At 46.6% G+C, this 8517-nt stretch overlaps 2 protein-coding genes across 2 annotated transcripts; one reads left to right on the top strand and one right to left on the bottom strand.

Annotated features, from left to right (window-relative positions):
- The first annotated feature begins 1710 nt into the window (after positions 1 to 1710).
- Positions 1711 to 5137, top strand: LOC124674333 (F-box/kelch-repeat protein At5g60570-like). Its single transcript, XM_047210370.1, has 2 exons — positions 1711 to 1772; positions 3466 to 5137. Exon 2 carries the CDS (start codon positions 3529 to 3531, stop codon positions 4870 to 4872), a length of 1344 nt encoding a protein of 447 aa, XP_047066326.1. The 5' UTR covers positions 1711 to 1772; positions 3466 to 3528; the 3' UTR covers positions 4873 to 5137.
- Positions 5138 to 6223: 1086 nt separating this feature from the next.
- LOC124674329 (cold-responsive protein kinase 1-like) lies at positions 6224 to 8517 on the bottom strand. Its single transcript, XM_047210366.1, has 6 exons — positions 8098 to 8517; positions 7906 to 8012; positions 7601 to 7811; positions 7269 to 7506; positions 6963 to 7113; positions 6224 to 6803 (listed from the first exon to the last, which is right to left on the bottom strand). The coding sequence occupies exons 1-6, from the start codon at positions 8150 to 8152 to the stop codon at positions 6444 to 6446; spliced, it is 1122 nt and encodes a 373-aa protein (XP_047066322.1). The 5' UTR covers positions 8153 to 8517; the 3' UTR covers positions 6224 to 6443.

Here is an 8517-nt window from a genome sequence, read left to right as displayed (position 1 = left end):
GCACGCATGGGAATCAATTGCTATGCACGCGTGCAGGCAATGAATCGTAATTTCTTGCTAAGTAGATCAATTGCTAGCTAGATGGATAAGCTCCCCGTAGAGTTGTAAATTTTAGTTGATTTTTTCAGATTTAACTGTGGCATATTTGATCTTGTTTGATGTATGTATGTTGAAAAAACTTGTTTGTGGAGCTCTATTTTACAGCCTCTGCTGAAGGGCCGTTTTTTGTTGCGCTGTAAAATAGAGCCTCCGATGAAGCTTCAGCGCTGCGTCGCGCTACGTATCCGGAACGACGCCGCGTAAGCGACTTTTACGTAGCATGAATTTTGGCACTCCGTCGGAGATCGCTCTTATCCACGCCAGGACGGCCGGACAGCCTGGCGCCCGATTAAAGAAACCAGCGCCGTCTGACACGGAAACTAAAAATACGCACGCCAGCTGCTAATAAAGCCCTCTTCCTCTGGCTGGCTGATAAAACGCCCCCATTATTATTGCAACAATAAAAGAAAAATGCAGCCATGTTTTTTTTGGAAAATACCTAACAGCTGATGATAGGCATTTTCTGCTAACGTCCCTATCATCGTCCGCGTCATATTTTCTCTACTACTACTCCTACTAGTGGCGGCCTGACAGGAATGATGATGAAGCGGAGTAAAAAAGGGCAGGATAATGCAGCGCCGTCCTTTTCACCCTGTTGCGCGCGCGCGCCCCCCAACGTGCGTGAAAACCGGTCGTGCTTGCATGCGTGGCCTACCTACCTGAGGAAGACCGGCGCGGTAGCTTTCGGTGACACTAGCGAACGAGGCAGATTCTTTTCACCATCCATGCGTTCCATCGATCGGTCTACCCATCGAGCTCACCTCGCTCTGAACCCAAGAGAGGCAAGTACACTGTGCCGAGAACATTCCATAATAGCATAAAGGAAAGGGAGTGGAATGGGGCAGAAAAGAGGGAAGACTCAGAGAGCGCCGCGCTAGGATCAGATCAGCCACCAGCCGGCCAGAGTACTTGCTGTGCAGCTCACCATGCGTGCGCCTCTGCCTGACCGCCCGCGTCCACATTCCCCCATCCAGATTTTCGGCCATTATGGTTTCAAGTTACTTCTAATCTGCTTATCAGGTAGTAAAAAACACTAATGCTACCGAGAACTATTTTCTTGGATGAACTGGCCGGCCGGCATCTGGATATGCATCATCCAGTAGGAATGGCCATTTTTGTAACCCCTGGGGTGATTTCGAGATAACAGTGGGATTAAGGCGTGGAAATCTAGGGCTGGTGGTGGGGGGTAAAAGTTAAAAACAAGAGGCAAGTGTGGCGTGACAGATGGCCACCCAGAAAACAAAGCCAAGCCTCGCAAATTAAATCCATTGGCACTTCGGGAGTATATATACCGCCTTTCCCCCAGACACCCCCGCTTCCAAATCTCGCTCCCCATGCCCTCCCCGTCCCACTGACGGTGGTCCCCACCGCCCTCCCCGGCCGGCCGCGCTCCTCCTCGTCGCCGGCGACCCGCCCCGACTCTCCGGCCAAGTCAACCGGCCGTCTCCGGTGAGCTCTCTCCCCTCCCTCCGCTCGTCCGGCCTCCACCGTCGCGTCGCGGCGCGCGACGCCCACTTGCTCGCCCTCATTTTCGCTGCCGTCCGCGTCGTAACCGCTCCCGCATCTGGCCCGTCCCCGCAGGTTTCTGGGAGCCGCTGGTGTCTGGGCGCCGGGATGGGGCCGGTCGGCGCGCGCCGGTGGCCTGGATCTCGCCGTCGGGGCGTCTCCGTCAGGTGAGCACTCCGCCTCCGCCTCTGCCCTCTCTCTCCGTCTCCGTACCCCTCTATATCGCGTCGACGGGAAGGGGCGCGATCTCCCGGTTTTTTTTTCCGTGCGCCGTCTCCTTTTCGCGAGACTCCGCCCGCCGAGTGACAGTGTACCGGACAAACCAACTTAGTTCCGTTTTGTCGACGGAGACAGCTGGTTGGTGAATTCGGTTGGGTAAAACGTCCTTATCGTCTTTCCTGATGCCGATGTGAGATGGCTCGGGGCGATGCGATAGATCGAATGTGCGGCTTTTAGAGCCACCGGATGTCTCCTTCATTCTGCTTGCCAGCGAATTTGGTTTGCGGTGTATATTTCAGAAAAATGGTTTGCGGTGAGGGGAAAAAAAAGCAGAGGTATCATTTTAGCCGGTAAATCTGAGATCATTTTCTAGTTTCCTCGCCTTCTGTAAATCTGAGGTGAATGAATTACTTTCTGTGTGTGTGTGTGTGACACCGGATGTCTTTTGCATTTTGCCTCTGAATCACTTGGTCTGCGATGAGAACACGCAGGTGTTTTAACCGGGTACTCTGAATCTGAGATCGTTTTCTAGCATTTTCATCTTCTTTTAGCGTGGCTAGGAGTTAGGTTCCGTATTGCGTGCGAATCTGTCATAAATCCATGGCCACTGCTTCTGGGCCATTTCTACCTGTCTCGGATCTACATCTTACATGAATTTCTAACGTGCTAGTAAGTGGTGTGCTATATTGATTTTCTAGTCCAACCTGTTTGCATTCCATTGTTTTTGTCCTATACGTCTGAAGTATTTATTATCAAGCAAATGCTCACACTATAGATACTGCTTTAGCAGTACCAACTAATTATCATTGACCTTTCTGTGGTGGAGCTCCATTAGGCCGTTTGTTTTGCTGTCCAAGATCCTCAAGAATAAATCATGCAGCCATTCTCATGTTTCAGTTGCCAACTTCTTGGTGCTGATGTTTAGTTCCTTGTTTGACTCTCGATACATCAATGTTTTTCAAAAAATAACCTCCACCCACTGAAAGAAAATAGCTAGGTATTCTTTACCAATTAGTCAGTGACAATGATGAATGTTTTGCATTAATCTCATGTTTGACTTCGTACTGATCACTATGGTTAACTAGTATATTCTTTAGTTTTGTATTCATGTTTTCCTGGAAAAGATAGTTTTGTGCTATGATGATTTTGTTGTCCAACCTGTTGACATTTCATAGTTTTTGGCCTATATACATTGAAGGATGTTTTGGGTATGCATTATCAAGCAAATGCTCTGTCTCTGAAGATTTTTTAGCAGTAGGAACTAATTATTGTTGACCTTTTGTGGTGTGGAGCTCCATTAGATTGTTTTGCCATCCAACTTCATCAAGAAGAAATCATGCAGCCATTGTCCTGTTTCACTTGCCATTTTTTTGGTGCTCATGTTTAGTTCCTTGCTTGATTCCAGATACAACAAAGTATTGGGAAAATAACCTCCATTGAAAGAAAATATGTAGCTATTTTTATCAAGTAGTCAGCAACAATGATGAATGTTTTGCATGAATATGATGTTTAACTTCATACTGATCACTATGCTTAAATAGCATATTGTTTAGTGTTCACTCATGTTTTGCCGAGAATCTCTATGTCACATTTCCAGCATCATTGTGCTTGTTTTGATCTTTCTCTGAATATCTTTTCCAGGGGTACTCTCTGAACCATCAAACTTTTTTGTCCTCTGGTTTGGTTCACCTGTTAGAGCAAACAATGGAGGATTTACAAGATTGCAACTCCAAAAGCCTTGTTGTTGTTCCTGGTTCTCTGGTTCTGCACCTCTTTAGGCTGTTCAGTCAGCAGGATAATTCCTGGCAGAAGTACGCCTTGGCTTACTTTCTTTTGGTCAGGAATGAGTATTTCTCAAGAGAGCCTAGGAAACATTCAGCTGGGAATGTGCAACAGGTTCGCTGCTGTGATAGTTCAGTTGTAGGCAGTAAAGAACTGGAACTGAAGGAGCAGACTGCTACTGTTAAGACCCAATCAGGAGGTGGTTCTAGTGCCAATGGATCAAATGATTGTCTCCTTCCTGGCCTTCATGATGACCTGGCTCAAGACTGCCTTGCTTGGACAAGCAGATCAGACTACCCTTCACTCTCTGGTCTGAACAAGAAATTTAATATGCTGATTAACAGTGGATACCTGTACAAACTGCGGAGGCAATACGGCATTGTTGAGCATTGGGTATATCTGGCCTGTAGCTTGATGCCCTGGGAAGCATTTGATCCATCACGGAATCGATGGATGAAGCTCCCTAGGCTGCCATGTGATGAATGCTTCTCCTGTGCAGACAAGGAATCACTTGCTGTTGGGACACAGCTGCTTGTCTTTGGCCGAGAATATGCAGGTCTTGCTATTTGGATGTACAATCTAGTGACACGTCGTTGGTCTCGTAGCACTCCGATGAATCTTCCCCGATGTCTCTTTGCCTCGGGAAGCTCTGGTGAGATTGCCATTGTTGCTGGTGGGTGTGATAGGAACGGCCAGGTGCTGAGATCTGCCGAGCTGTACAATTCGGAGGCTGGCCACTGGGAGACTTTACCAGACATGCACTTAGCCAGGAGACTCTCATCAGGTTTCTTCATGGATGGGAAGTTTTATGTCATTGGAGGTGTGACAAGTGAGAGGGTTTCTCTGACCTGTGGAGAGGAATACGATCTTGGCACAAGGACGTGGAGAAGGATACATGATATGTACCCTGGAGGAACCAGTGCATCTCAGTCACCCCCTCTTATTGCCATTGTAAATAACCAGCTCTATGCGGCTGACCAGTCGACAAACGTTGTCAAGAAGTACGACAAAGCAAATAACACATGGAACATAGTGAAGCCTTTGCCCGTCAGAGCGGACTCTTCCAATGGCTGGGGCCTAGCTTTCAGGGCTTGTGGTGATAGATTGCTGGTTATTGGTGGCCATAGAGGACCTCGTGGTGAAGTCATATTGCTGCATTCTTGGTGCCCTGAAGATGGGAACGGTGGAGGTGCTGACTGGGAGGTGCTGTCGGTGAAGGAGCGTGCCGGTGTTTTCGTCCACAACTGTGCAATAATGGGGTGCTGATGAATTTACCTTCAGTACATGCCCCGCTTGTTTAGCAAAACCACCAAATTCCTTGCTGCCCATTTAGCTACCATTATAATGACTTGTAATTCAGAAATGACACCCCCTTTTCGTGGAGCTGTCCATTAAATGTCTGGTCGAGAGCATAGAGAGCATTCAGTTCAGTTTATCTGGAACTTCCTTTTAATTAACACTTTTTCAAAGTTCGTTGTCCTTGTCTTGCACGAAATTTATGCTGTATTCTTTATTCATCATCCTTGCTGAAGTGTTGTTATTCTCGCAGCTGCATCTAACGTGTCTGCTGTCCCATACGACCATAGGTAGTGTATATGGATCACTGAATTCAGTTATGCTGAAGAGTTCATTTTCTCTGTATCCATTGTGCTGAATGCTGTCACATTCTACACTTTGCTGGTCCATGTCTCCGGCGTGCAAAAGTGTCGGTGTGGCACGTACGACTCTGGAGGGACCAAATAATTGTAATCGCCAGATGTTTGTACTGTTCTGCTCTGCCATCCCTGTGCCAACTTGTCCTGCTACTTTTCTTGTACCGTACTGCCATTCCTCTGAGAAATTTCATGCTAGTACTGATAGACAGTTACAGGTGGTGGTAAAAGCTGGTGGCTGCATAAATTTCTTTCGGTGCTGAATTCTGGGCAAAATACGGACTAGTACAAATATTCAGGTTGTTTCGAAGTTTCCATAAGTTTTTTCTGTCAGTGAAATAGTTTGATCAGGGGGCGGTGTTTCTTGATTCTTCAGTTCAGGATTGTCAACCTCGTTTAGTCGTTTACCTCACCGATGGTTGTGCTCTGCCCACATGGCTGCAGACGCAGAACGTTTTCCTACGTTGCCGGCGAACGGGGCCCACCCGCCAGCAACAGGCATGGGGATGGTGTGATCCTGTGATCATTGACTTCTGCATTGGTCGCTTTCGCTTATCGGGTTGACTATCCTGCTGTTCAACAGGTAAGGTTTGACATGTTCAGCCCGGTTGATTTCGCTGATCCACGACGGCGACACGTATGGCCGGAGAAATCTGGAGGCGTTCACGCTGGGCAACCCGTTCATCACTTCCACCCGATGGCACGGCGGTCACCATCTGCCGATACATGCCGCTGCTTGACCGTATCCATGTAACGACGCGTGATATGCACGGAGCTCTTTATGCCGATGTCGGCATGGCGTGATTGTTTCGTCAGGCGTGCCCCAGAAACTGCAACTCGTTTCTGGGTGATTTTGGAGATGATTTTTTTATCAAATTATGATCATCCAAAGTATTCAGAAAATAGTATTCACAGGTCACGCTGAAGACTGAAGTTACAGCAAATGCGAGACAGTAGTGGTTCAGAGAGACGGATGTGAATGCTTGCAAAAGCTTTTATCTTGAATCATCTCCGACCCATCTCCAAATATTTACATCTTACAAACCAAGCACGCGACAGGTTGCCCGCTAATATTATCCAACCTCTGCTCGTGATACAAAGAAATTTTTCTCAAAAATCGAGCGTATCTATCTTCTACCACACGACAATGTACAAATCGAATGACGCTAACTCTGCCCAATTTTTTCACACGGAAACCTGTGTGGGTGTGTCCGACGACGAGAAAAGCGGCTCCGTCACCTCGGTGGTGCTGAAGGATCTCGACGTGTTGGGGCTTGCTCGGTTCACTTCTTGTGGTTTGCTGCTGACCTTGAGGTCCGCAAAGTCGGTGATCATGGCGGGCCTAGTGATCTTCTCCATGGAGACGCGCTTGCTTCCGGTGAGCATCCTGACAACGGCGCTCATGTGGGGACGGCGAGCCATCGCGTCTTGCGTGCATAGGAGGCCAATCTTCAGGAACAGGCATGCCTCCTCGATGTCCAGGTCATTGTCTATATCAGCATCTACGATTTCTTCAAGATGTTCTTGCTCATAGAGTGCCCATGTCTGCAAAAAAAGAAACGGAGCAGGTTTTGTCAAATTCAGCATTATTCCCTCAAAATCTGGTCGATGGACTTAAATCTTAGTAGCTGCAAATGCGATATGAAACTGACGCCAATTTGTATTTATGGGTTGTTGATGTTATCTGCAACAAATAGAGCTTACCTTCTCAAGGAGAAATTGGTCTTCACTAGGCAATCTTGTGTTTGTGTTGCACCTGCCACAAACAATTTCCAAGAGAAGAACTCCAAAACTATAGATGTCAGACTTCTTCGTCACTTGACCTCGGATAGCATATTCAGGAGCCAAGTATCCCCTAAACATAAATGAAATTACAAGTCAGAACAGGAAATTCAGTCTGTGAAAGCAGGCTGTAAAATCAGGGGCTGGGGGGGTATGCTTTTTTTTTTTTTTTGAACGAGGCAAAAGATTTGCCATTTTCATTGATAGAGAAGAGGGGGGTATGCTTACAATGTGCCTGCAACTCGGGTGCTCACATGGGTTGCATTCGGTGGAATGAGCCTCGCCAACCCAAAATCAGAAATTTTCGGTGTAAGGTCCTTGTCGAGAAGAATGTTGCTCGCTTTGATGTCCCTGTGGATAATGTGAGGACGGATCTCCTCATGAAGAAATGCAAGTCCACGGGCAACTCCCACGGCAATTTTGACACGGGCCTTCCAATCGAACTGAATGCTGCTGTAGTTGGACCCTGCAGTAGCACATTCAGAACATCTGTTATTATGATAATCGATGAAGGAATGGATAGATGAATGGCTGACATGTTTGGTAGAACAAAGTGTTACCTAGCAATGTCTGTGAAAGGCTGTTTTTCTCAAGGTAATTGTAAACGAGGATCCTATGGGACCCTTCAGCACAGCAGCCGATAAGCGTGACCAGGTTTTCATGCTTGATGTCAGAAATTGCCGTAAGTTCAGTTAAGAACTCTCGTACACCTTGCCTTGAAGTGGCTGAAAGCACCTTCACTGCAACTAATCTGCCATCTTTGAGCATTCCCTGATCAAGCAAAATGAAATGTTAGCGAAAGGTGTTTGACAATGTCAAGACTTTTAGACACTGATGAAATAGGTAGCAGCTCATGCATATTTACCCTGAATACGGAGCCAAAACCACCCTCTCCAATCTTGTTTGCGCCGCTGAAATCTAGAGTTGCCTTCCTCAACTCGTTGTAAGAAAAGACCTTCACACTGTGTACATCTGAGAAAAAAGAACAAGAGAAGAAACTGTATAAGAAGGGAGAATTATTTGAGCAGCCATGCTTAGATATGGAGGAAGTACTCACCATCATCACCTTCAACAGGCTGAGATCTCTTTCGAAACATGAAGCAGCAATCCATGTTTACAGTAGACTGGAAGGAACTCCTGCAAGATATATATGTAGTAGGATATCAGAAAACAATACTATTACTTCCATTGCAACAATAGATGATCCAAAAGAGAGGTGTATTGGCAACCCATTAACCTAGAGATTCCTGGCTCAACTGTCAATTATTGTGTGGTCGACAACAGCAAGGCGGCAATTTAAAAACACATGTTGGACTTGAAGATGAGAGAATAAATACTACCTAGCTGTATCGAAGAACATTCGTCCGTGTTTCTTCAATTATTGGAATTCCAAATTTTTATACTAACAGAAAGCTGAAGCTGAACTACCACCATTTTGTTTAGCTAGTATTATCCTAACCAACTGGGTTATGATTAT

This window comes from Lolium rigidum, chromosome 7, assembly GCF_022539505.1.
Source record: "Lolium rigidum isolate FL_2022 chromosome 7, APGP_CSIRO_Lrig_0.1, whole genome shotgun sequence".
Taxonomy (NCBI): domain Eukaryota; kingdom Viridiplantae; phylum Streptophyta; class Magnoliopsida; order Poales; family Poaceae; genus Lolium; species Lolium rigidum.
The sequence above is the reverse complement of the archived record's forward strand: the minus strand, read 5'-3'. Positions and strand labels throughout refer to the sequence as shown.